Source organism: Numida meleagris, chromosome 19, assembly GCF_002078875.1.
Source record: "Numida meleagris isolate 19003 breed g44 Domestic line chromosome 19, NumMel1.0, whole genome shotgun sequence".
Lineage (NCBI taxonomy): Eukaryota > Metazoa > Chordata > Aves > Galliformes > Numididae > Numida > Numida meleagris.
In genome coordinates this window covers 4897831-4924299 of record NC_034427.1, presented here as the reverse complement: position 1 = coordinate 4924299, position 26469 = coordinate 4897831, and the positions used below count along the sequence as shown (strand labels likewise).

General features: G+C 56.1%; 2 protein-coding genes and 1 long non-coding RNA gene across 4 annotated transcripts; 2 read left to right on the top strand and 1 right to left on the bottom strand.

Annotated features, from left to right (window-relative positions):
* On the bottom strand, positions 1669 to 7549 carry MATN4 (matrilin 4). Its single transcript, XM_021416909.1, has 10 exons — positions 7361 to 7549; positions 5806 to 6375; positions 4798 to 4920; positions 4463 to 4585; positions 4030 to 4152; positions 3816 to 3938; positions 2872 to 3285; positions 2512 to 2664; positions 2084 to 2188; positions 1669 to 1829 (listed from the first exon to the last, which is right to left on the bottom strand). Exons 1-10 carry the CDS (start codon positions 7431 to 7433, stop codon positions 1771 to 1773), a joined length of 1866 nt encoding a protein of 621 aa, XP_021272584.1. The 5' UTR covers positions 7434 to 7549; the 3' UTR covers positions 1669 to 1770.
* On the top strand, positions 9263 to 22251 carry RBPJL (recombination signal binding protein for immunoglobulin kappa J region like). 2 transcript variants are annotated; one of them, XM_021416908.1, is made up of 12 exons: positions 9263 to 9502; positions 15153 to 15225; positions 17627 to 17752; positions 18841 to 18911; positions 19005 to 19120; positions 19732 to 19906; positions 20306 to 20443; positions 20584 to 20693; positions 20923 to 21063; positions 21249 to 21404; positions 21548 to 21651; positions 21830 to 22251. In XM_021416908.1, exons 1-12 carry the CDS (start codon positions 9481 to 9483, stop codon positions 22101 to 22103), a joined length of 1506 nt encoding a protein of 501 aa, XP_021272583.1. In that variant the 5' UTR covers positions 9263 to 9480; the 3' UTR covers positions 22104 to 22251. The 2 variants fall into 2 exon arrangements, with proteins under 2 accessions (XP_021272583.1, XP_021272582.1); XM_021416907.1 differs by having other exon boundaries at positions 15150 to 15225.
* LOC110408316 lies at positions 10218 to 14761 on the top strand. Its single transcript, XR_002444287.1, has 2 exons — positions 10218 to 10358; positions 10481 to 14761. It is a non-coding gene; the product is annotated as an uncharacterized LOC110408316 (long non-coding RNA).

Here is a 26469-nt window from a genome sequence, read left to right as displayed (position 1 = left end):
TGCCCCCCCTCCCCCCAGCCAAGCACACAGTTCTGGGTCAGCTGTGTTCCAGCAAATGCAGCCTGGGGCAGCCCTGGGTTTCGCAATGCAGAGGGCAAGGCCCAGCAAAAGGACGGCACCGTCCCCCTGTGCCCCCTGCCCCACCTTCACCCTGTCCCCTGTGCGTGTCTCCCTGCACCCTTTCCTACTCTGACTTCCCATGTATTGCGTCTCTATGTGCCACAAGAACCGGTCTTGAACTGTCTGGGTATCTGTTAATTATTACCCGCTTCCCCTAATGACTCTGTGGTTACATTCAGCTCTTTGTAAAGTCATTTGTTAAACAACCGGGAAGGAGTCAGCCAACCCAAACAGGCGTTCTGGGACGTGCACCGGTAATTTCTCGCTTTGAATGAGAGATACAATCATTTGATCATCTTTGAAGCAGTCCTTCGGAGTCGGGCTGCTGCTGGGGATGGAGAGGGCAGTGCTGCACTCCCCCCTCGCACCAGGGTCTGGCCGTGGTGGTGAAGTCCCAGCTGTATCAGGACGCACAAAGCCCCGCAGGGACAGCCTTGCCCTGCAGCCAGCCTCCGTCCCTTTGTTGTGGCGATGCGGTGCTTCCTGGCTGGAGCTCCATCCCTCCCCCCTCCCCCCCCCAGCTCACTGGGGTGCCCATGGAAAAGTGTGCCCCATCCCACACCCCTCGGCAGCGCCGGTGTCTGGTGCCATCTAGTGAGAGCCGCTAATGGTGCTGTGCAGGGCTACCCAGCCGCGGCCCTGATGGGGTTTTGCTCTGCCCTGGGATGCTGTCCCCCACATCCCAGCTCAGCAGGTTACCGCGTGTTTCCTCAGGGAGCTGCTCCCATCAGCAGTGTCAGCTCGGCAGTGTGGCGTGAGGATCACACCTCCGGCTCAGCGACACCCATCCTTGTCCCCAGTGGGGTCCACCTGGGGTGCTCGCTGAGCAAGGATCTTCCCAAAGGACGTTCAGACACAGGGGGGGGACCCTGCTCGGACAGAAGGAATTGCAGGGCCCAGCAGCGCAGCAAAAAGGAGCAAGACGTGTCCTACAAATCTCCAGGGTGTTTATTGTCAGGATAGAAATTTCCATATATAAAATAAGGGTTTAAAAATAGCACTACCCTGTTCTCAAAATGAAATATATATATACACGCGCGCACACATAGATATTTATAGGGAGAATTATTACCATTTTGCTACGTGATTAAAAAAAAAAAATAACCCAATAAAACAAGATAATGACCAAATTCTGGAAGAAATTCCACCAGAACAGGACGAGGGGATCCTGCTGCCTGCTCTCCTATGGGCTGCATCCCCACAGCTGCGGGGCCGGGGAGCACACAGCCCACATGCAGTCCCGCTGCACAGGCTCATCCTGCCCGCAGCAGCTCTCTGGGTGCTGCCACCACCGGATTTCCTCCTGCAAAGCAGCACGGGGAGCGGTGCAGGGGCTGCTGCCCATCCCAGCTGCGTCAGGAGCTGTGCCGCGACTCCTCTTCCAAACCCTGCCCGCCTTGTCCCGGCCAGGTTGGAGGGATGAGGCAACAGTGATGGCTGAACCCATTTGCTTTGCAGCAAGGTTTTTGCTTGAGTTCTTTCTTCCCTTTTTTTTTTTTTTTTTTTTTAAGATTTTTTTTTAAATACACTCCACATCCCCTTGGGATTTTGTGATACAAGAACAAGCAACGTTGCTTTACATAATCTATCAATAACAATGCCACGTAGCTACTGTAGGTCCCCTCTGAGCCCTGTGACCTGCTGGGAGGATCACTTCTTGAGGGCAATCTGCTTCTCCAGTGCTTCCAGTCTGACCGTCATCTGAGCAAGTGGGCATGCTAAGGAATTTGCAAGCTGAGCAAAGAGCAAGAGATGAGACCAAAGTGAGCACAGAGCGAGCCTTACCTGCGCCTGCTGGCCCCTCACCTTGGTGAGCTACGATGGACTGAGCCTCCAGGATGAAGCCCATCCTTGCTGCCAGCCCCTGTGCCTCCTCCAGCTTGGATTTAGATGCAGCCCCCCGCCACCCAGAGCAGCAGGCTGCTCTTCACCCCAGTGAGCCCATGCAGCACCCAAAGGATATTTCTCTCGGTCAGGCTCTGCAGGATGGCCACGGTGTTCGTCTGGAACTGCACCAGCGCCTCACACTCACACGGGCTGCGGATCTCCGTCTCCCCTCTGCCCTCCTCTGTGTTGGAGGGATTTGGGGATGCTCAAGGCATGCTCAGCAGAGCCTGCTCACACCTTCCCCAACACAAGCCCCTTATACTTTCATCTCTTCTCCATTAACCTCACCTCCAGTTTCCCTTCCAAATCCCTCCCTGAGCCCCACGTCACTATTTACAACAGCGGGATGGGATCAGGGGAGGGTTACACCAGTCACTGTGGCCCTGAGGCAGCACCCAGCTCAGGTCGGTGCCTCTGACTGCCCCTGCCAGCATCATCCCGATGGATGTGCCATGGGCTGATGGGCTCTGCAGGCAGAGGCAGGCTGCTGGCTGGGACACCCACCTGGGCAGATGTTCAGCTTGAAGTTCTCCACGAGGTGGGTCATGGTGGTAAAGTCCGCCGAGTAGGAGAAGTGCTGCTCCACCGGCTCAGAGGCGATGGCCTTCAGCTCCTCTTCCACCGCCTTGCCAACACCCACAGCGAACATGATGATACCTGCAGGGCAAGGATGGATCCTCAGCACTGTGCTGGCTGCCCTGCACCAAGCAATCCCAAGCCTGGAGCAAGCAAAACTCAGCACTTCAAGGGAGGGGTTTCTTCCACGCAAGGCAGGCATTGGGGCAGACAAAACCCACCTCCCAGGAGCAAACCACCCAAGGAACCATCCTGGGATGCCTGAAGCTGTGTGGGTTGGGCCCTCACCTGACTTTTTGGCTCTCTGTGCCCACTCTGAGATGTCATCCTGGGAGCGTCCATCCGTGAAGACAAGCCCGATCCTGGGCACATTGTGGGAGAGTGGCCTGGCCCCTTCCAGTTCAGAAAAGCTGTGCTCTACCATGTGCTTGAGGGCCAGGCCCGTCATGGTGCCCTTCTCCATGTACTCCATCTTCATCACTGCCGCCTTGATCTCTTCTGCACTATGGTACTTGTTGAGGGGGAACTCAGTGCGGACGCGGCTGGAGTACTGCACCAGCCCCACGCGTGTGCCGTCAGGGGACACTTCCAATAGATCCACAATGCGGTTCACAAACTGCTTCACCAGCTCAAAGTTCTGGGGCCGGACACTCTTGGAGCCATCGATCACCATCACCAGGTCGACGTGCCCGGCCCCACACTCTGCAGGGATACAGGATGGTGAGAGGGGACTGGCAGGATCCCACATGGACTGGAGTGAGGCCTGGAAGTGTCCCAGGGCAGCGTAGAGGGGGAGGATCACCGCCCTCACCCTGCTGGCCATGCTCATTTCAGTGCATCCCAGGGTACCATTGGCCTTCTTGGCCACAGGGGCACACTGCTGGCTCACCAGCCAGCCACCTACTGGCCACGAGGACATCCAGGGCCTTCTCCTCAGAGCTCCTTTCCAGCAGGTCCTCCTCTAACCTGTACTGATGTGTGTGATTATTCCTCCCCAGACACAGGACCCTACACTTGCTCTTGCTGCACCTCATCAGGTTCCTGTCTGCCCAACTCACCAATGTGTCCAGGTCTTGTTGGATGGCAGCACAGCCACCTGGAGTGTCCTCAACCCTTCCCCAAAACCCTGTTGGCTCTTTCTCTGAGGACACAAGCCCTCGTCCACTCACACAGAGCCCCTCACAGCAGCCTGGTTTTGGGTGAGCCCTCACAGAGCGAAGCCCGGTACTCACTGCTGCACGTCTTCCCATCCGCCTGGAGCTGCTGGCCCTCGGGGCACACGCAATGGAACGAGCCCTCACTGCTCACACACTTGAACTCGCAGCCGTGATCCACCCCATTGCAGAGGTCAATGGCTGGGACACAAGGCACGGGGAGGCGGTTAATGCCATGCAGACGGGGACACGGACACGCCAGCCGCCTCCCGCAGCCTCACGCTGGACTCACCACGGCAGGACTTGCCGTCGTGCTGCAGCATGAAACCATCGCGGCAGCGGCAGCGGTGCCCGGCGGGGATGCTCACGCAGTCGTGCTGGCAGCTGTGGTTGCCGAAGCTGCAGTAATCGATCACTGGGGAGGGAAGGAATCAGAGGATCACTGAATCATTAAGGTTGGAAGGACCACTGAGATCAGCTAGCCCAATCATCAACACTTGTCTGTGACCACTCTTGACCATGTCCCTCAGTGCCACATCTATCTCCCCTGCAGGGACGGTGACCTCCCTGGGCAGCCTGTGCCAACACCTCACCGCTCCTTCTGAGAAGAAATTCTTCCTAATATCCAACCTGAAAGGAGGCCCAGTGAGGGACCACGCGACTCCTCCTAGCGAGGAGCAAAGGAAGAAGGAAGGGAAGGAGTGGGGAGGAGACCGGGACCTTACTTGTGCAGGTCCTCTTGTCCTGGTTGAGGTAGTATCCTGCGCGGCAGCGGCATGAGTACGTCCCACGGGCGCTGATGCAGTGGTGCTCGCAGCCGTGCCTGCCATCAGCACACGCGTCGATGGCTGCGGGGAAGCAGACGCTGTCACCCCTCTGCCTCGGTGCCCCCAAGAGATGAGAAAGGAAAGTCCCAGAGTGCAGCCGACACCACCCTGCCCTCCCTGCGCTCAAACACAGCCTGGAGCACCCGGCTGCTGCTGGCCTCATTAGGCCTGGTCCTGCTCTTCCCTCTAAGAAACGTGCAAATACCAGAGATAGAGTTAAAAAGGGTTTTTACGGGAACAGGTCTTTCCATCCACGTTGAGCTGGTAGCCAGGGTGGCATTCACAGTAGAAGGAGCCGGGCGTGCTCACGCAGCTGTGCTGGCATCCGTGGTCCCGCTCCATGCACATGTCCACCCCTGGAAGGCAGAGAGGGCATCAGAGCGGCCCCCGAAGCGCTCTCTGCCCACACTGCCCCACAGGGAGAGCCATGGGGCTGATTGCCAGCACATGGACGTGGGCACCTCTGCAGCCTGAACAGGGTTCTGAATGGCCTCTGCTTTCAGGTCTACCCAAGCACTAAATTAGTACTCAGTATTAATTGTTTTGATAGCTTGAGCTAAATGAAAACTTCAGCTCAGCTGGAACATGCTGTTCACCAGTGTAAAGGAGCCCAGGCAGTACATCTGCACATCCCTGTGAGCAGGAGCCTGCCGACCTGGATGGGACATGGGCACTGGGGCCAGGAAGCAATGGGCAAGGCACAGCAAAGACACGGTGCTGCAGAGCACACCCTCACCCACATGCCCATACCTGGTTAGCCCTGCTCATAGCACAGGCCATGGCATATGCAGCCTCCCTGCTCCCAGCCAAGTGCTGCAGAGCAGTGACACGAGGTCAGGGTTTCATTAACCACAGATGTACATGGGAAACAGCCAGGAGGGCTGTGTAGGAGGATACCCCACTAGAGCAGTGTCAAAATGCAAATGGGGCTCTGGGAGGTGTCATCCATCCCCAGATACCTGGGGAAATCAGTTCCACATTTCTTGCTAGCTCATACTGCCATCACTGTTGCTGCTACATTCTGGCTCGGGGCAGAGCTACCAGGCACGGGTGAAGACAAGAGTGTGCTTGCAATACCTTTAAAGCTTTTAATCCCACTCCAGCACAGGAAAGGTGTCCCAGGGAGAGCTGCTGGAAGGGGCTGCATGATGCCACCCCAAACACCCATCACCTGGAGTTCACCATCCAGCCTGGCAAGGAGCAGGCACGAGGGCCGCCCCACAGCTGTGGCTCTCACCCACCGCACAGCTTGTCCTGGAACTGCTTCCCGAACTGCTGGATCAGCTCGAAGGACTCCACCAGGAAGACGTGCTCCTCCAGCGGCGGCGAGGCCATGGCCCGCAGCGAGTTCATGTCTGCCCGCTGGATGCCCACGGCGTAGATCTCGATGCCGGCGTTCCGTGCCTGGGCGGCCACCTCGGAGACGCGGTCCTGGGGCCGTCCATCCGTCACGATGATGGCGATGCGGGGGATTTTCTTGTGGGGCGGGCGCGCGCCCTCCTGCGCGGTGAAGGCCACGTTCATGGCGTACTGGATGGCCAACCCCGTCATGGTGCCCTGGGCCAGCGGCACGATGCTGTTGATGGCTCTCTCCATCTCCGCCCGCGTGAAGAAGGTCTTGAGGGAGAAGATGTTCTGCACCTGGCTGGAGTACTGGATCACCCCCACCCGCGTGGCGTTGGGGCCCACGTCCAGGTTGCCGATGATGTCGATCATGAAGCGCCGCATGGTCTCGAACTCGAAGGGACGCACGCTGCGGGAGCTGTCGATCACAAAGACGATGTCCAGGGGACCCGTCCTGCACTTCACGGCTGCAAAGGGCAAGGAGATGGTTTAGCCTCGTGGCTGTCTGCAGGAATCTGAGGCATCCCATTCAGGTGGCCGTAGACAGGGGATGGAGAGGGCAGGTCTGGGCAGCCCAGCACCTTCCCACTGCCAAATAAACCTATGGAGGCTGCCTGGCAGAGTGGGACTGGGAACAACAGGGAAGGAGACATGCCGTGACCCCATCCCCACGGGGAATGTCAGTATCCCCTTGTCTCCTAAGTGCTTCTGCTGCCCTGCTCCCGCAGAAACACCTCTGTCTGTCTGGATCTACCCAGGCAAGGCTTAGGCACAGGTTTAGGCAGTGGCGTTTTCACCTCTGCAGCAATTCTTCTGCTCCTCCTGCAGCGCCAGCCTCCTGTGGTTTCTGGTTTTTACTGCATTTTGCCAGTTCCTGCCCAAACACAGAATTCTTAATTTTTTTTTAAGAGTAAAGAATGAGACAGTGAAAAGCTCTGCTACAGGCGTGCACACTGAGAGCATCGAGCCAAAGAGCCTCTCTTGGATAAATGGGTGCAACTTCCAGTGCGAACCGGGAGTGTTTAGCAAGTGAAAAGCCAACGAACATATTTGGCTTGGCGAGCACCTAGCTGAGCCTGGGAGCATTTGGCTGTAATGGTGAGCAAACACTGCGCGTCCCGTTGGGACGATGCCCAGCCCAGGGCTGTCAGCTCTGCTGCTCCCCGTGCCCAGAGGTCCCTGAGACATACCTGGCTCCTTTCTCTCTGTGGTGCTGTTTTTGAAACTGAAACTGATTTGGCCACCTCTGCCCGGGGAGGATGGAGACTGCTGCCCACGGATTTGCTTTGTCCCCCCACCACATCCCCGCCTTCATGCCGCAGGTGGAACCCTGCGTCCTCCTGGGATGCCCCAGAGAGCACCGTGTCCCACCAAGCCTTCCTCCCAGGGTCTCGCTGCCCTGACACATGCACTCCTCTCTGCTCCAGGCAATTCCCAGCTGCCGTGGCTCACCTGCAGGCTTTGGTCTGGCTTCCAGCGCTGTCAGGACAAGCAGGAGGAGTGCAGCGAGCGGCAGGAGCTTCATCGTTGCTGCAGGATGGGAGCTGGGCACTCGCTGCAGGAGGAGGAGATGTGCTGTCAGTGCTCAGCCCTCAGGCTCGCAGCTCCTGATGGCAAACAGAGGGTGCCCAGGCACCGCCAAAAAACCCAGACAGCAGCAGCAGCCCTGCCAGACCCGTCCCCAAGCTCACTGTGCAGGGACTCTTCAGTGCAGCTACATTTCATTTCAGCAGCAACAATCTGCCAAGTGAAAAGCTCTGATTTTCTGCTCTGGGTGGAGCTGGCCACCGGACAAGCCTTATTTTCACTTGCAAACCATGCGGCTGGGATGTTCCGCCAAGCGCTCGCTGCGCAGCCAGGGGACGAGGGGAGCTCCGCGCTGGGAACAGATGCCCCAAAATTAAATGCCAGCAAAGGCAAAACCCACTCAGAAGTCTCTCAGAGCCACTGGCAAAGACCATTTTCTCCAAAAAACTCCATGAATTCTCTATTCTCTAGATTGCTTTTGGGAGAGCAGAGAGCAAAAACCTCCACATGCACAGGTGGTGACAGTGCCTGTGCAGACGTGTTTGCAGGGTGAAGGGTGGTGCCTTTGAGGTGGGATAACTGAGGGACAGAGATTTTGACCAGCTATCTGAAACCACCGCTTGTGCTTGCCTCCCTGCCTGCCCATTTCTTACCTTGGCTTTTGGGTTAGGGTTAGGTGCCAGCGCAGGTCAGAGCCCACTGAAAGAAATGGCAAATGCTGCGGGCTGCCAAACGATGCAGCACTGGTGCAACAAGGCACTGCTTGGGCTCTGCTGGGATATCCTGGATCACTGGGGGACCCAGGAGCCCCATCCCAGGTGGGAAAGCCACTGGGAAGCCCAATGGGCACAGGGAATACCGCAGATAGAGCCGCTTCTCCCGGAGACAGGGAGCAGGCACCAGAAAGAGGCATTTTCAAAAAGCACACTGGAAATTTGTTTTATCAGTAGTTATTGGCTGCTATTTGTTTAGCCCCAAGAGGTCTCAGTTGTAATTCATCACCAGGGTTTCCACTTAATTGCTGAGCGATTACGCGCAGCCCTGAACCCGATGTGTTTGACAGCAGGGATGCTGATAATAGGTAGCACAGCTGTGTCCTAATGTGGTCTCTGGTGTTCACACCTGAAAAATAACATTGAAGGAGTCAGAAGGATAGAAAAGGGCTACAAGAGGATCCAGAATATCAGTGTTACCATGCAGGACCTCTTATTCACCTTTAATTTGGCCGAACCCTGTGCCCCACAGGCTGGGTACTGCTGGCAGCACTTGGGTGAAGCCAAAGCCCCCCTCCCCCCCAGCTTGGCTGGGTTTCGCCATTTATCTAGAAGATTCTTTTTAGTGCTACATGTTATTTTTTAGGAGACAGCACTCCCCAAGCACTAAATGTTTTGGGGATGGTTGTGCCACCTATAGCATTTCTGCAGATCGCTCTCCCTGCAATAGCAGGCTGGCACCCAGCCATGTCTCACAGCATCCAGAGCGCTTCAAAGCCAGCATAGAGGGAGGAATGAGCTCCCGGGCCAGGAACCAAGGAGGAGAAAACCAGTCCACAACCGATCTATTTTTAACAGCATCTGAGTGTTGGATGAAGCCTTCACGCTCCCCGTGGCCAGAGGGGCTGTGGGAGCAGCACGGCACCACGGCACTGCTGTGCAGCCAGCAGCAACAGGGTGTTGTGGGCAACCCTATGTTCAGTGCAGCACCCAGCAGCAAGGCCCATGGGAAGCAAAGAGGGAGGTGGGTGGGAAGCGTGCGGCTGGCAGGCAGGTGCTGCAGGGCAAGGCAAACAGCGCAGGGACCTTGAGATAACGCCGGGCTATAAAGGAGAAAAGGGCCGGGGTGGTGGGGGGGATAAGCACTGCCGTAGCGTGACACCCCACAGCATTTCCCCGTTTTTCATTAAGCAACGCAAGGGGAAAGCCAGCCTGCTGCTCTTCCCTGCAGAAGGAGATGAGGTGACAAAGGGACGAGCCGCGCGTAAGGGCTGGCAATGAGCCCAGCCTGCTCTCAGCCCCCCTCGTGCTGCAAGACAAGGAGAAGCCAGGATGGACCCCCAGAGCCAGGCAGGTAAGGCAGCCCCAGAGTGCTTCCTCCCCCCCGCCACCCCTGCGCTGTGCTCCTGCCAAGTGCTGAGCCTCAGGGAAAAAAACAGCCGCCTCGGGTTTCAGCCTGGCCTCCTTGGCAGCGCGCTGCTGGCCGCAGGTTCACAGAAATGCTCGGAATATTCCCCTCCTGATTCATCCGCACAGGTCGGACCTGGGCGCATCCTGCCCCGGGCAGGGCAGGGAGCAGAGGTCTGTGCCCTCCTGGCTCTGGGAGCGGGGCTTTCTCGGGTGGTTTGCAGAGGGGATGAAGCCGGTGGAGAAAGAGGAGGTGAACAGCTCAGGAGAGGGCAGCAGCTCATAGCTCAGGACAAATCCTGTCCGTGGGAGACAGAAAAATCCTGTTCTGGGCCTAAGCCAGGTCTGAGGCACAAATCACGTTTAAGATGAGCAGAATGGCAGTGGTGCACAGCCCTGATCCTGCGTGAGCTGCCAGACAGCAGCACTTATTTCTGTGCTGGGAATTTTGGATGATGGCAGAGCAGCACTGGATGCAATATCCCCTCCGCTCACGGGACTCTTTGTGTACTCTGCTTCATTCCACACCCAATAGCAGAGACCCAGCAAGGCAGCTTTGCAGGGCATAATTCAACTCCCATCAGGGTGTGTAGCAGAAATGCTAAGCCACGGTCTGAAGCAGTGATGGAGCACCTGGTGGGAAGGCAGGGCCAACCCAGGGGAGCTCAGGTGCATGCAATGTACCTGAGTGATCAGGAGGGGTGGAGCCAGGATCCACACCTTCCCAGACCTCATTTAAGGGTTGGCAGGGGGAGGTAAAGGTATCTTCTTGGAGCTTCTTGTGTACCTGAGGTCTTCTGAGGGTAAGCAGATTCTTTCCTTTGTTTCTGTGTCTATGGCTGCTGCATTTGAGCGTGTCCTCGCTTGCTGCAGCCTAGGACTTTGCTGCTATGCTGTTATTGCTACACTTTCCATTGTGTTACAGGGTATTAGTCAATAATGTGTCAAAGAGGCCCTAAAACATGCTCAGGAGCCTGTGCACAGATTCCTTGTGCTCAGGAGAGCACCACAAAACCAGCAGGAGCTGGAGGATGCAGCTATGGAGAGCCCTGTGCACTTGACCACAGTAGAGCCATCCTCTGGGTCCATGCCTGAAAGAGCTACTCAAAAACTGCAGATAGGACAGGGAAAGCAAAGGGAAGTGTGTGCTGCCCCAGGCATGGAGGTTAAGAGAGCACTGAGAGCTTGCATCAACCTGGAGACACCTCCTGATGTCAGGTTGTGCTGTGCAAAGCCTGCTGACCCCTGGCACGTTGTGTGTATATCTGCAAGGCCCTTACACGGCGTGGATGGCCGAGGCCCAGGCTGGCCCTGGAGCCACATCCATGCTCTGCTAGAGGGCTGCCCAAAGGCTGGTTTCTCTTCCTTGCTGGAAGGAAGCCCAATCTGGAAGTGGAATTATGTTTCTCAGCTCCCTTCTTTAAAACACCTGTGCTTTTTTAGAGCTTAGAACCTGCATAGCAATTCCCCCTCATTTTCCAGCAGGAGGCACAAAGGCAAATCCAAAGCCAGATGCATTGCTCCCTGTGCTCCCCAGACCAGCCAGGTGCAGCCTGAGGGATGCCAGGCTACACACCTGCCCCCGTACCATAGCTGCCCATGCCCTGAATTATTGACCAACAGCCCCTGCCCTGGGGACTGTTCTGCAGCTGTGACCTTGCACTCAACCCCAGCATCTCACACACCTTCCACCAGTGCCATAAAGCCCTTGAGGGAGGAGAGCCATGCACCATTCAGCGCGTGGGAGCACCAGCATGTTGAGACCAGAGAAATGAGGTGAATTTCTACTCTGAAAACAAGAGAGGATAAAAAGCTTCCCCCACCCCTTAAGGACTGGCATGTCCTTGGTTCTTCCCAAACACACGTGTGGGAGAACAAGAACAGGCTCTTTCCAGGACATCGCAGTGCTCTCTGGTTACAGAGCTGTGGCAGCTCCTCTGGGCCAAGTGCCACCTGGAAGGACACATTGTTTGAAAGACAAGGCTGTACTCAGGCAGCACATCACGGCTTCAACCCCACCAGGAGCGCAGTAACAGGGAAGCCTTGCTGGATGCTGGAGAGACTTTCCTGAGCAGGCTAGTTCTCATTCTACAGGGCACATAACTTCCCTGTCAGCTCACATGCACCTGCAAATGAAAAGGTTTAAGATCTGGCCAAGACGACAACACCAGGTGCTCACCTAGCCCTGCTCCTGCCTGCTATTTTGAGCAAATCTGGATGGACATCAGAATACTCTCAGATTTTGGTGAAGAGTGGTCACTGGGAAAAAGACCCACCTTGCAGATTCTCTTTCAAAATCAAGTGCTCATCTGCTAACGAGTCCCTGGAGGGCAGCTGAACTGAGCCCGGAGACTTCAGGCTTTGGAGGAGAGGAGTTCAGGGCCATCCAGAAGCTGAGGCAGCAACCCAAGGCCCAAATCCTTGTTCTGGGAGGAAGGTGTTAGAGCGCATTTTTTCCCCCAGAAATATGCATGTTCAACCACAAAGGAAAGAGAAGTGTCCCAGAGCAGCTCTTGGGCCGCTGCGGAGTTTGTGCTGAGCTGCTGAAGCAACAAAAAAACATCTTTAGGCAATGAGACCGATAGTTTCTAGGAGGGCATGCACCTCCTGCATCTGCTGGAATCCCTATCCCCAGCTGACCTCTGCGAGCTCCCAGGGCACAGACAACCACTGCTATTTCAGCCCCACAATCACAGATCTGCTGCCTGACCTCCTTCTCTAAATCTTTATATCAGATTTCTCGCTCTAGAGACGTGACTCAATGTGTTGGCATAAGGCAATACGCCAGAATGCTACTCATGTGCCTCTCCTCTTTATCCTACCCATCCTGCTAAGCGTTTAATTGAAATAGCAGAAAATGAGCAGCGCTTGGCTGCTGCAGGAAAGCAGGCAGAGGCTGCGCAGCCCTCCTCAAGACAGAAGAGAGATGTGATTGAAACCTTTGTCTAGGTACTTCTCACACTGGCAATCCCAAAGGAAGCACAGGAAAACTTCACAGCCACCAGCCCCTTAGACTTGTCCCAGCTCTCCGCTGGAGCTAACTGTCCCACCAGGGCGGTGATGTACAGAGAGCCAGGGGAAGGCACAGGTAATTTTCCAGCCAAGACACAGACTCCTGCAGAGGGGTGAACTCAGATGACCACAGACCTGCTGCCACTGATTCCTACAGATCTGCAGAGCATAGATCAGGATCCTGTCATTATGGGATGGCAATCAGCTGGTGAAGCAGCAGGACACAGCCTGGAGATAGGAAGGCTCGGTACTTGGAGAGGAACTCAGGCACTGCCACCTCCCTGCAGAGGACCACAGCGGATCCCTACGGAGCTGTGCACCGGGGGACCAGGTCTGTGATGGATTCATGCATGCAACCAAGAGCTTGCAAAGTGAGAAGTCAAACCTTTACATTCAGCCTGGGCAGGACGGGGAACAGAAACTCAACTGCTAAAATGTCACTCGATACCTAAAGCCACATCGGTGCTGCAAATACTGACAGAAGTTCAATGCTTGCTCAATGGAGCCCTTATGGCAGCGAGGGCTGGGGGCTGTGCCTCGGCGATCAATTTGCTTCTGTTTGGGCCCAAAGTGGGGAAAACACAGTGGCAGGAGGTACAGACTGGCTGCAGGAGCCACTCAGCCTGCAGCACAGCTGGAGGAGCCCATGGGGTGTGTGGCACAAAGGGGCCTCTTTCTGCAGGAGCAGCTGATTTTTATATGTTCCTTTATGAGCGCCACTCAATCATTTCTGTTGTGATTTTTCCAGGTTTATTCAGTGATGGTAGAGCCCATCTGGAGCTCACGCGTGCTTATCGCTGCCTCTCGCTGTGTTTCAACCCCATTCACCCCGCGTTTGTAAAGGGCACTTTATGAGCGCTGAGTTTTGAACGAGGCAGGCACGCTGCTCGGAAAGCAGACAAAGGGGCCCCTATTGGAAACTTTTAAAATGTTCAAACAAAGGCTTCTCCTGAAAACCTTCAACCCCTAGTGCCAACCTCCAGGCAAATGCTGCGCTAGGAGCGCTCGGAGCATGCACGTCTCTTCTGACTGCACGCTGCCCGCAACAGGCAGTGGCATTGGCTGCATCTTCTTGTGGCTACCGTTGCCAACAGGAGTAATTCCCAAGCCCAACTTGCACTAATATCACAACATTTAGTTAATGCTTGAGGGGGGGGAAGTTAGAACTCCTGCAGAAATGAACAACAGCTTTCTCCCGATGGACGCAGCAGAACTCTGCTTTGATGGGAAGTGCCATTTTACTACAAACACAGTGGTCCCTCGCATGCCTTCCAGATGGGAATTTGTCTTCCAGACGAGGCCAGATTTATCCCAGGAGTTGACTCCGCTCTTCGCGCTGCCAAGTCCTGGTGGCAAATAGCAGGGCTGAGATCTGAGAGCAGATTTCTCCCCACACGCAGGCTTTCTGCCTGGCTCGGATGCCAATCTAATGATATTCCCTAAACAGATGGCAAGAATCTGCTTGCGGGATACGCTTTCTACTTGTTACTCAGAGCCTCCAAGCTGGCAGCCTGCGATTGACAGCTCCTGTTCTCAGGAAAACAACAGATAAGGAAGATTTTGTTGTTGTTGCTATCAAGAGATACTCCAAAGGGTCCCACCGGGAGGACCTCAGAGTAACTCTGTACGCAATCAGGGCTTGACAGAGGCAAAAATTCTGCGGGCTTATGTAGGAGAGGCAGAACAGTGAATGGGCTCCTGTCTTGGAGCCCGCTCCCCCCTCCACCGGTCCCACAAGAGGTGGTGGATTCCTTTCAAGTGGCAGAGCCCTGCTTCCTTCCTCTCACCCATACCAGCTCCTGCCTGCAGGGCGATCCGGGAGCTCTGCACCCCTCATCCCTCGTTCTGCTGCAGGGAAAGCCCCCAACAGAGCACATGCCATCGCACTGCGTTACCTGCTCGGATGGCTGCGTGTCAGCGCAAAATACTCTGCTTTTCCAAACAAGTTTTCCTGTGTAATTGCTTGTAGCAAATATGCCCGAAGCTATTTTTTTCCCTGTGAAATGGTTGGAGTTATAAGGCAAAGGTGGGTGATGGCTTGTGCCAACATATATATGGGTATGCACAAACACATTCAGGGTATGCACAAGCCCAGCCTTCTACGCGGAAATGGGGCAGAATCAACTTCTGCCCCACTTCTAAGCTTATCGTTTGGCAGGATTTCACTCTCCTAGTGCGCAGCACGCTTTGCTAAGGTGTACAAGAGCTTGTTACTGTGCTAAAAGAGATCCTCACTTGTATGAGCAGGAACCTGCCCGAAAGCTGGGCAGCAATGAGCAGAGCAGGCAGAGGTCGAGCTGTGCTGCCCCGACAGCAGGGCAGGGCTTCCACCAGCACCCACTGCCCAGTGCCATGCGCTCAGGTGGGACAGCGAGTGCTGCATCAAAGAAGGGAAAAGCACCCAGACAGCAGAGCCCAGGGATCTTGATTTGGGGGGTTATCCTCTCCCCATTCTCCCTTTACTTTCCGCTCGTTCCAAGGGGGCACACCGCACCCGAACCTAGCGCTGCCCCGAGCCCCCCCCCCGCTCCGATTCCCCCTCCTCGCAGCTCGGGGCTCACCCTCTCTTCTTTCCCTTCCAGTAGCTGCGGCGGCAGCGGAGCCTCTCACTCACCCGCACCGGCCGCGGAGCCGCTCCCCGCCGCGCTGCTGGCTCAGGTAGGTGCGGGGCTGCGCGGTGCTCAGCGCTACTGCGCGGCGCGGCATTTAACGGGGCGGGGGGAGGCGGGGCGGCACGGCTCTGCTCGGCACGGCCCGGGGCAGCGCGGGAGGGGCTGCAGGACCCCCCCCGGCCGGGGAATGGGGGCAGGCGGGGGGTGGGCACAGGTGGAAGTGCGTCGCCAAGGGTGAGTGGGCGCGGGGCTGCGTGAAAACGACGGCCGACGGGGAGAGGCTTTCTTGGTTGAGTGGGTTTTTTCTCCCTTTCTCTGCTTTTTGTCTCCCATCAACTTCAAGAAAACCGCCCCAGCACGGCGGGGGGGTTCTTCCCTTTGAGCCCCATTGAGCGGGGAGTTCGGGGAGCTCTGCAGCCCCAGCTCTGGTCCAGCTCCCAGCAGCATCAAGTGACGTGCTGAGCTGTAGCAGTGGAGAGCATCACCCTCAGGCACCCGGGAACAGAGCGTCCCAGCCCCCCACCTCAGCACTCACGTTACGTGGTGGTGGTGGGAGCCGCCTTTAGCGTCGTACAGCACTGGGCTTCGGTGCTTTAACAGCACTTCCCTCCTTCTTTGTGCTAACGGAAATCAGAGACGGGGGACCCCAGTGTTATGCCGCGTTATCGGAGCTCTGCGGCAGCAGAGCCAGCGCCGTGTTACCAAACGGGGCAGTCGTGGGGCAGGCGGGGACCACCCCTTCTGGGCTCCGGTCCCCCACGGAGCTCACCCGCCCTGCTCTGCTGTTTGCTGCTGGCGTGGTCGATAAATCCCCCAAGCCCAGAAAAGGCTGAATTTCACTTGTGTGTGCAGCACCGAAAATATAGGATTTATAAATACCCGTGCGTATACGAGGGCTTGTGGGTTGGGCTGCTCTGGATTAAAGGAGGTATTGAAAAATGAGGGAAGCCAGAAACTGCAGGCTTCTCATTTCTGTGAATTCTAATGGCTTTTCCTTTTGCATAAACATCGCGTTGAGCCCGTACCCAGGAGCCCTGCAGGCATTTTCTCCCCTGCTCCGTACAAAATATAGCCCAGATCTCCAAAATGGATATGCTTTATGAGGACATTTGGTTTCTCTGACCACAGGAAAGAACAACGGCACTCTGTGGCAAGCTGCGGGGCAGCTGTGCTCCGAGCAAGGCATGCGGCAGCTCCTGGGTGGGGGGAGCAGAAAACTCAAATCTGTGGGCTTGAATTCAGCATTAACTGCGCTTGAGGGTGGTGTTAAAGTTATTGTATAGACAGCACTTGAAGACCCAAACAGAGCTGGTGAGATGGTGTTCTGGCCCTCTGAGTTGGGCGCTTTTGCTCTTAGCAGAACCAAAGAAACTGCACACGCTCCTGAGGCGCATCCAAACCCAAGGTGAGGGCAAGGCCAGGCTGTGCAGGGCAAGGAGTAGGCTCACAAAAAGCAGCCCAGGGAAGGTCATGGCCTGCAGAGCTGAGGAGGAGTGCCCTGCCCTGCTCTGCTTCCACATAATGCCCAACTTTGTGTGCTGGATTCCCAGCTGAGAGCTCAGGCTCTGAAAAGGAGGCTTTGAGTGCAAGCGGTGCTGCTAACATGACACTGAACTAACACTGCACTACAATCAAAGCATTTTAATATTTTAATATAATAAATGTCAGAGGGAGTGAATGATTCCCTGTAAGAGGCTGTAGGTGCCAGAAGGAGCCAAGTGGGTAGCTACACCCGTTAGCAATGGCCCTTTGACTTGCTGAGGGTAAATGTAAACCAGATGATGGATGCTGGGTGGTCGTCTCCACGGTCAGAATGGAGAGCACTGCTCAGGAGAGCATCACTGAGACAGCGTGGCCCCAAAAGTTGGGAGGCAATGGCTGCAGAGCAAGGACAAAGTAAAGAAAAAATCAAGTTTCTGGGTCGTTCTTCCTACTGCTGGACATCAAGCTGCGGTCTGCTTACCTGCCTTTGGCATGCACCTTCCTGCTTGAAGCCGAAGGAAGGTAATTAGTGCAGATGGGGCTCTAATAGGCGCTGTGCAGTCACCCAGCGCCGTGCCTCTGCGTTACGCAGGATGGGAGGGAGCGGTGGTGCCCGCGCAAGCCTGGCCCTGCCCCAAGCTGTTGCTGCAGGAAGCTCTGCAGAGCAGGATTTGCTTCTGGCCACGCTGTCAGCACACGTCTTAATTCATATTTTTTGGCCACTTCGCTGCCAAACACTCCCTGCCATTGCCTCACCTCGGTGTGAGGCTGTTCCATACCCTGCTGATGGGTGAAGCCACAGACAAAGCTCAGCCTGAGGGCTCTGGAGCAGCATCTCCCTGCCCTGTGCAGGACTGTGGGGCGGCAAATCCAGCCCGGGCACAGGCTCTGCTCACCCCGCAGCCCTGCAGAAGGCAGCGAGCAGCCCCAGCTGCATTGTGCTCAGCAAGACCTCTGTCTCATAGATCCAACCCATACCAAGCTGACCTGCTGCGGGACGGCGTGCGGAGGTACCTGCAGCTGCCGGCAGAGCAGACGGTGCTCATACTGCATGCCAAAGTCGCCCAGAAGTCGTATGGCAATGAGAAAAGGTAGGAGACGTCTCCTGCTTCCCAGAGCAGACACACAGAGCTCAGCCTTGTGAGAGCCCTTTCATCAAAGCTGGTGCAGCAATGATTTAGAATTGTAGATTTAACGTATCCCCTTGCCATCCATTTGTGATCCTTTTGCACCCAAAGCTACTGTTTCATCCTCAGGGACTGAACAATGGGACGTATCCTCCCTACCCGCACCAACCTGGAGCTGTTGCTCCTCCTGGGCTACTTCCTCCCAGCAAGGTCAGGGAGATGGGTAAAATGGGAGAGGCCATTCAGGTCTTGCCCTCTGAGCACGAAATGGCAAAGAATAAAAGGAGAGGTTGGCGCTTTAAGGTCACGCTGGGGCTTTTCCATCAATGGCCGTGGTCTCTCAAAAGCTATTTTTGAAAATCCTCCCCACATCGCAAGAACACCTTGAGGTTCTGGCTTGAGTCTCCAAAATTGCTACTCCTGAGAAGTGACGTCAGCTGTGGCAATGGAGTATAATTAATCCTCCATTAGTCCTTGTGATATAAATAATCCCCCCTTATTAGCTCTACCTTTAAGGCTGAGCTGGACCCAGGTTAAAGATGAAAGGTGCTGGGCTGGTTTCCTTCACGTCCTCATGGCCCAGAGCCGGGGGAGGTCTGTTTAAACAAACCAGGACCCCAGCACTTCAGGGCTCCAAAATATCACCTCCCCGTGCTGCTGGCATTTCACCTAGTATCAATAGAGAATGAATTTGCACCATTCACACGAGTGCAATGACAGTGGAAACCCAAATAAAACACAGGAAAATAGGTTTCCAAAACGCCGGGTATAGATTTATTTACGTTGGTCTCCAAATCTGGCTGTGAATGCAAACTCTGTTCCCGAGCTGCTGAAACTCTGCATTCCAGGCAGGCAGAGCGCAGGGCTCAGCCTCTGTAGGGTTGGGTTGGGGGGGCTGGGGGACCCTCACCCCCCTCCTGCTGCCTTGTGCCCACCAGCAGCACCCAGAGGTGGGACAGCAGCACTGGGCCAGCTCTGGGGTCACCTTGAGGCACCTATCCCTGCCAAGCACCTTCTCTGGGTGTAATAAGAGTGCCCTCTGGTCTCTGCAGGTTTTTTTGCCCCCCACCTTGTGTTTACCTGGGCGGGCCAGGATGGAAGTTTAAGCAGGAGCAGCTAACAGGTACGTGCAGGTGGCAGCCCTTCCCCTTCCCCTTCCCCTTCCCCTTCCCCTTCCCCTTCCCCTTCCCCTTCCCTTCATCCCCATTTCTCCCAGCCAGGGACGTGGGAGAGGCAGGGCTCCGTGTGTGGGGGTACATGGGGCTGGACACCATGGGCAGCAGCCTGATGGAGACACAGAAGCTCAGCTTCGAGGAGCAGCCGGATGCGAAGGTACAGCACTTGCTGCCTGCTCCCCTCTTGCAGCACAGCCCTGCAGCACCGTTCCCACACATATCGCACAAAGAAAGCCCGGTCTTTCTATTTGTAGGTAAACAGCAAAAGAAAACACCAACTGATCCTAAAGTTTAAGAGCTTGAGATGAGATCTGGCATCTTTTGATGGGGGGGGAAAGAAAAGTGTTGGCTGGGGTCCCCAAAGAGCACAGGGTCTGAGCTGGGCCAGAAACATTACAAAAAGGGCCTTTGTTTGCAGCACTGGAGCTGCTGCTAAAGCGTGGCGTATCAGCCATCCAACCTGGGTTTGGAAACCCAAACCTGGGGCAATCCCTCATGTGATGTGGGATAAATCACACATGAACATGAATTTCCATGAGGAATTCTCTGCCCCCAGTGTAAATAAAGCCACTGCTGATCCCCAGCTCTTCGCCGCACCTGTAATAACATCTCTGGTCATTTCCCCCTCTAAATGAACCCAGAGATCTTTCAAAGGGCACCATTATGTGCCCGGGCTGCGGTGAGGAGGGTGAGGAAGGCCAGAGGGACCATGCCCGTGCCTGCTGCCCCCAGCCCATGCCCAGTGGCTGCCCCTTCTGCCCTCTGCAGGGGTTTGGCTGTGCCAAGGCTTTGTACATCTCTGATGCTGATAAGCGCAAGCATTTCCGCCTGGTCCTGAAGCTCTTCTTCAGCAACGGGCAGGAGATCGGCACCTTCCACAGCAAGCTGATCAAGGTCATCTCCAAGCCCTCGCAGAAGAAGCAGTCACTGAAGAACACGGACTGTGCGTATGGGGTTGGCTCTGCCAGGGAGAAAGCAGGCATGGGGTTGGGGTGAGGTGGGATGGGATGAGGTGGAGTGGCATGGCATGGCATAGAGCAGGGTGGGATGAGATGGGGTGGGACACTGAGTGCTCACAACTTGGCTCCAAAGTGGTCAGGGCAGATTCAAAGCCCATGGATACTCTCAAAAGAGGATGCACGTGGGCAGAGGTGATGTCTGCTTCCAAAGGGTTGACCTACCGCAGTGTATAGTGCCCTGAGGCCATAAAGAGAATGGCAGCTGGGAAGTTCTGTTTCCTGCAGTACTGGTCACACCAGGACCCAGGACTTGTCCTGACCAGCTGCACCGAAGAGCAGCAGGGCTGTGGTTCCAGCCCTAACCCAGCCACCTTCCCCCACAGTGTGCATCTCCTCGGGCTCCAAGGTGTCCCTCTTCAACCGCCTGCGCTCGCAGACTGTCAGCACCCGCTACCTGTCTGTGGAGGGAGGAGCCTTCATCGCCAGTGCCAGGCAGTGGGCAGCCTTTACCCTCTACCTGGGTAAGGAGCTGTCCCCAGGGCTGCCTCCCTCCAGCCTGGGCTCTCCCATCCTATGAAGCCAGTTCCTGGGGGCAGAAGGACTGGGAATTAGCCAGGGACCGGTGCTTGTGGTGGTGACTGCCTCTCTCCTTCCTGCAAAGCTGATGAGCGCTGCACCAGAAGCGAGTTCCCCCTGCGGGAAGGGTACATCCGCTATGGCTCTGTGGTCCAGCTCATCTGCACGGCCACCGGCATCACCCTGCCACCCCTGGTAAGGCTCCATCCCCATGGGGCTGGGTACTACAGATCTGAGCAACGGGCATTCTCAGGGATGCTGCTGATCTGCAGTTTCCTCAAGCTTAGAGGTTCACAGAGAGCAATGTGGGCACTGTCCCTTTGCTTTCTTCTCCTTTGCAAGGGCCCACTGGTCTCCGCATCCATGGGGACGTGGGTGGGGACAGAGCACTCCCCAGCCCTGTGCTGAGCCATCTGCCTTGCAGATCATTCGGAAGGTGAGCAAGCAATACGCCATGCTGGACGTGGACGAGCCCATCTCCCAGCTCCATAAGTGTGCCTTCCAGTTCCAGGGCAGCGACCGCATGTACCTGTGTCTGTCCACAGAGAAAGTCATCCAGTTCCAGGTACTAGAGGCCAAACACCCCTGGGTGCTCCACGTCCTCTCTCTGAGCTCCTCTGCTTTGCTCCTCACCAAAGATTTTGCGAAGGTCTCCATCGGGGACTTACTGGGACCAAATACCAGGTGTCATGGCACCGGTCGCCCGCTGTCCCCACCACGATGTGTTCAGGGCTGTGATGCTCTCTGCAGGCCTCGCCCTGCCCAAAGGAAGCCAATCGGGAGCTGCTGAATGACGGCTCCTGCTGGACCATCATCGGCACCGAGACGGTGGAGTACAGCTTCAGCGAGAGCCTGGCCTGTGCCCGTGAGCCCGTCAGCCCCGTGCCACTCATCACAGCCCTGCAGGTAGGCCTGGTGCTGGGTGCAGGATGGATGTGGAGTCACCTGCTCCATCACTGAGCCCTGGCACCTCTGCTTAGCTTCTCCTGGTTTGGGATGCGGGGACGGGATGCAGAGCCCTGTTCTCACCCTGGCTCTGCCCCATGCAGCTCAGTGGCGGAGGGGACGTGGCCATGCTGGAGGTGCAGGGAGAGCATTTCCATGCGCACCTCAAGGTCTGGTTTGGGGACGTGGAAGCAGAGACGATGTACAGGTGAGGGGGCAGGGGAGTGGCTCTGGGTTTGGGCCACGGCCTGGGGACGTTGGGCTAGTGACAAGCAGGGAGAGAGGAACAGAATCATGGGACCAGAGGAGGGGTGGTCCCAGGTTGGCCCCAGCTCCATCACTGGGATTCCTTCATGCTAACTTTAATTTTACTCTCCTGCTCCCAGGAGCCCCAAATCCCTGGTGTGCGTTGTCCCTGATGTCTCTGCCTTCGGCAGTGACTGGAGGTGGCTGCGGTACCCCATCACCGTCCCACTCCTGCTGGTCAGGGATGATGGCCTCATCTACTCCAGCTCATACACTTTCACCTACACACCAGAGCAGAGCTTCCTCCCACGGCAGCAGCTCCACGCCGACGTCCCGCAGGACTCAGACACGCTGCTCAACAGCATCCACCAGGAGTTCACCAGGACCAACTTCCACCTCTTCATGCAGAGCTAGTGAGCTGGACAGGCAGCATTAACTGCCAGCAGCCTCGGGGACAGTGCTGTCCCTGTGCCATGCCCAAGAGTCCCCCATGTCCTGACTCACTGTCTCTTGTAACAGCAGAAATCTCACATGAGATCACCAATAAATTACAATGCAAGGACTCTTTACCAATTCAATGCTGCTTTACTGGCCCTCGAGTTTTACCTCCTGTGTTGCCACAGAGCATCCCCTCTCCCCCAGTGCCCCCTGTCTATATACCTAAAGGCCCCGAGGGACAGGGATGGTGAATGAATGTGACCTGAAGTGTTATCGGTCTATACAAGGAATGCCTGCACCACTTCTGTGATTTTCATAGAGTAGAATCATAGAATCATTAAGCTTGGAAAAGACCTCTAATTAGGATCATCCAGCTGTCCACCACCACCAATACTGCCCACTGACCACGTCCCTCAGTGCCACATCTCCACAGATCTTGAACATCTCCAGGGATGGTGACCCCACCACCTCCCTGGGCAGCCTGTGCATCCCTCCCTGGGCATCACCATCTTTCCAAGAAGTCATTTTCCCACTTAGAGGCCCAAATGCGGTTATTTCCAAAGGGGAAAAAAAAAAAAAAAAAAAAAAAAAAAAAACAAAACAAAAGGAAAACCCTTGCCCGTGGTTGTGGCTCTGTTGAGACAAAGTGCCCAAACTCAGGATCCTTTATTCCCCCCAAAAACGTTTCCTCCATCTGCACAAGGAGCTCAGTGAAAGGATGGGGCCCAGGGTTCAGTCCCCACCCTCGGTGTAGGAGCCGCAGCCCTTCCCCTCCCTGTGCACAACTGCTGCTTTATGAACGGAAAGTGCCCCCCGCTACCTTCAGCAGCAGCCCGGTCCTGAAGGGCAGGAGGAGCAGTTCCTGTCGACTTGAAGGGCTTCAAACAAGCACACGTTGTTACGTTTGTGGCACATGCTTTGCTGGAGAGGCTGAGGAAGCACTGAGCACCTCCGGGTGGCGGCAGAGCCGGAAAGCGGTGGGAAAGCGCAGCACAGCTCCTGGCAGCGCGCGAGGAGGGCAGAGCTGAGAGCCCCTTCAAAAACATCGAGAAGAAAAATCAAACCTCGGCTCCCTCCGCGCTCCGGGAGAAGAAGGAGCGCGGCTGCCGCCACCTAGCGAGCCGCAGCCGGGCTGGGTGCGCTCTGTGCCGCCCGCATCCCCCAGGGGCAGCCCTGGCCCCAGGGCTGTGGATGGGGCCGTAGGTCTGTGCAGTGCCCTGAAAACCTCTGCTGACTTTACTGACAGAGCCACAGATAGCCCAGCAGGGTGGCGGGAGGCAGAACTACACCAGGACCAAAAGAAGCGGAGCTGAGGGATGCTGAGGCGTTGCAAAATGGGTTGTGCAGAGCCCACCGGGCTCCTGTGCCCGCAGTTCTGAGCTCTCAGCTCTGCCTTGTGCAGCCAGAGCCCGTGGAAAACTGGGATTCAGGGCTGTTTGTTTTGCTGTAAAACAGGAAAAATTTAAAACAAACTCCCTCCTGGCATGCTCTGGGCTCCCTGCAGTGCAGGAAAAGACCAGACCCCCCCCCATTGGTGCCCATCAGCTCTGTGTCAGGGCTGACTGAGAGCCCAGCCCAGCTGGCCCAGGGGTCGGGGTGAGAGCTGAGCTCTGCAGGGCGGTGCTGGAGGAGAAGCAGCAACTGGAGGGCTCCGACCCCAGGGGCGTTTGCCTGGCTCCCCACACAGGGTGTGGGGATGTGCTGGCATGGTGAGGATGGCTGGGAGCAAGGATGTCAGCGTGGGCTGTCAAAAAAAAAAAAAAAAAGAAAGAAAATAATTTTTACCGCTTTGATGTTTGAACACAGTTGAATGCAAATGTGCTCCCAGAGAGGTGCCTGGCCCTGGGAGCTGGGCTGGAGCCAGAAGTGCCTGAGCCAGATTTTGCCTGCCCCACTGCAGTGTCACTGCCTGTCCCAGCGCAGCATCTCCAGTGCCATGGATGGGGCATAAGAAAAAAGGCTTTAATAAACCATCTCCAGCTTACAGTAACATCACCACACCACCACAAAGCAGGCTCGGGGTTGGTGCAGGGAAAGATTTGCTTCGTGCTTTCTGCAGTGAGGGTGGGCAGACCCCAGGGGAGCCAGCCAGGGTTTGTCTCAGCACCGTCACCAGTGGGGTCCCCTGTCCCCTCACATCCCACTGAGAGCCGGCACAGGGCTGTGCGTGCAGGCAGCCCCAGGGCTGTGCTGGGGGGAGCGGGCAGCTCTGAAGGGCTCTTTGTTCCCCAGTGTAATTATACCTGAGCGGGGAATAGGAACGTGCTGAAAACTCCTCGCCAGGCGTTGCTGCAGGGAGCCACAGCGCTCAGCCCAACACTGGCCCCATTGTTCACTCCATGCACTGCGGGGCCGCTGGCCCACCTCGGCCCCGTGCTTCCCTGCCTGTCCTCCAAATAATCAGGGGCTGATTAAAAACCAGCCCTTTCCCCTCCATAATGTCAATATTGGGCCAAACACCCTGAAACTCTCTCCTGGTTGGGGGATGGCATGGGACGGAGGGCTGCACCCGGGGGTGAGTAATGCTTCTGCATCAGGAGCACCCTGCTCCCTGGGGACAGTTGAAGCCTGTGGGGTGTGGAGACCTCCAGCACCCCCAGCCCTCGTGCCAGCCCAGCTCTGGCTTTGTGCTGAGGCTGTGCCTCTTCCCGAGGCTGCTGGAAGGAGATCCAGACCTTGCAGCCCTGGGTGAAGGTTCAAGGGAAAGAGTGGGGCTTTGGAGCATCTTTCCCACAGATGGATTTGGAAGATGAACCAGCAACGAGCCAGGCAGCACTGCTGGCCAGGGTGGCCCTACAGAGCCAACTCTTTCACATCCCCACACTAGCACAGTGCTGTACACATGGCATGCACCCAACACGCCTCAGCAGCATTGACTCCACATTATTAAACTCACTCTGTTCCCAGGACAAATACGTCTCTTCCCACCTACACGTTTCCCAAGCCATTGATATTTTAGCAGAGAAATCCCTGCCTCCCCCTTCTGGTTCCCATGTCTCTGGCCCGACCTCAAAGCTGCTCCCAGTGATGCTCAGCAGAGCCGAGGTCAGGCCAATGCGGTGGGAGCCACACCTGCACCCCTCTGCCTTCCACACAGGAGCAATGCTTCTCTGCAGGCCCTGGCCACTTTTCAGAGTGTATCTATAGCCCTGCCACGAGCTTCAGCATGTCAAAGCTGACACTTTGCTGGTGTTTATCCCCCTTCTGAGCCCTTCCCACCACACACACAACTCTGGGCAGACTGGCTGGTAAGCAATCAGCCATCATGACAATATGGGAGCTCTCTGCATCCCCTGGTCTGAAGTTGTTGCCTGCTGGGGGCTCAAAGCTTTATCTAGACTATCTTGCAATGGAATGGAAAAAAAGGGTGGGGAGAAAGTGTGTGTGTGGGGGGGGGGGTGAGGGGGGAGAAAAAAAGGGTAAATAAGTAAGTAAAAAAAGTAGAAAAGTAGAAAAGTAGAAGAGACATTAAAACGAAGGAGAGAAAAGAAAGGGAAAAGAAAGGGAAAAGAAAGGGAAAAGAAAGGGAAAAGAAAGAGAAAAGAGAAGAAAGAGAAAAGAGAAGAAAGAGAAAAGAGAAGAAAGAGAAAAGAGAAGAAAGAGAAAAGAGAAAGAGAAAAAAAGAAGAAAGAGAAAAGAAAAAAAAAAAGAAAGAAAAAGAAAAACCCTGCGGGGTGCGCGCGGTGCCGGGAGGGGGCAGCAGCCACAAAGCGGAGCGGGGCCCGGGATTGCTCGGGGAGAGGTATCGGGGGTCACCGGTCCCGGGTAGAAACCATCCCGGGGGTCCTACCCCAAAGTGCCGCATCCCGCAGAGCACAACGGCCGCAGCAGAGGGCGGCGGTGCCCCGTGCCCAGCTCTAACTTCAAAGCGGAGTTGGGTGCTGTGGTGTAAAAGCAGAGCTGCGCCAGGAAGAAATGTGACCGAATGACAGCCCGGGTCGGAGCTGGGGGGGGGGTTCTGCAAAGCGTCAGCAAAGGGCGGTGGGCAGCGAGGGGCAGAGCCCCACACGTGCTGCACTCCAGGACCTGCACAAACACAGCGCTTCAACGCTGAGGGCAGATTTCGAAAGCACAAGGGATTCCTGCAACTGAAATGAAGCCCTGGAGAAAGGAAAAGACAAACAAATGATGTCCCGAGGAGCAAGGCCAAGAGCCCATCCCGGCTGCTGGAGGCACGAGAGCAGAGAGGACACGGGCACACAGCACCAAGCCTGGACAAACAGCGGCTCCCAGGAGCAGTTCAGCCCTGCCTTGCTCAGCACCAGCTGGAGTCCTGGCCACGGAGCGGGCAGCAGCACGGAGCCGTGTGTCTGCAGCCCTAAGGGAGCACCATGCACCCTGC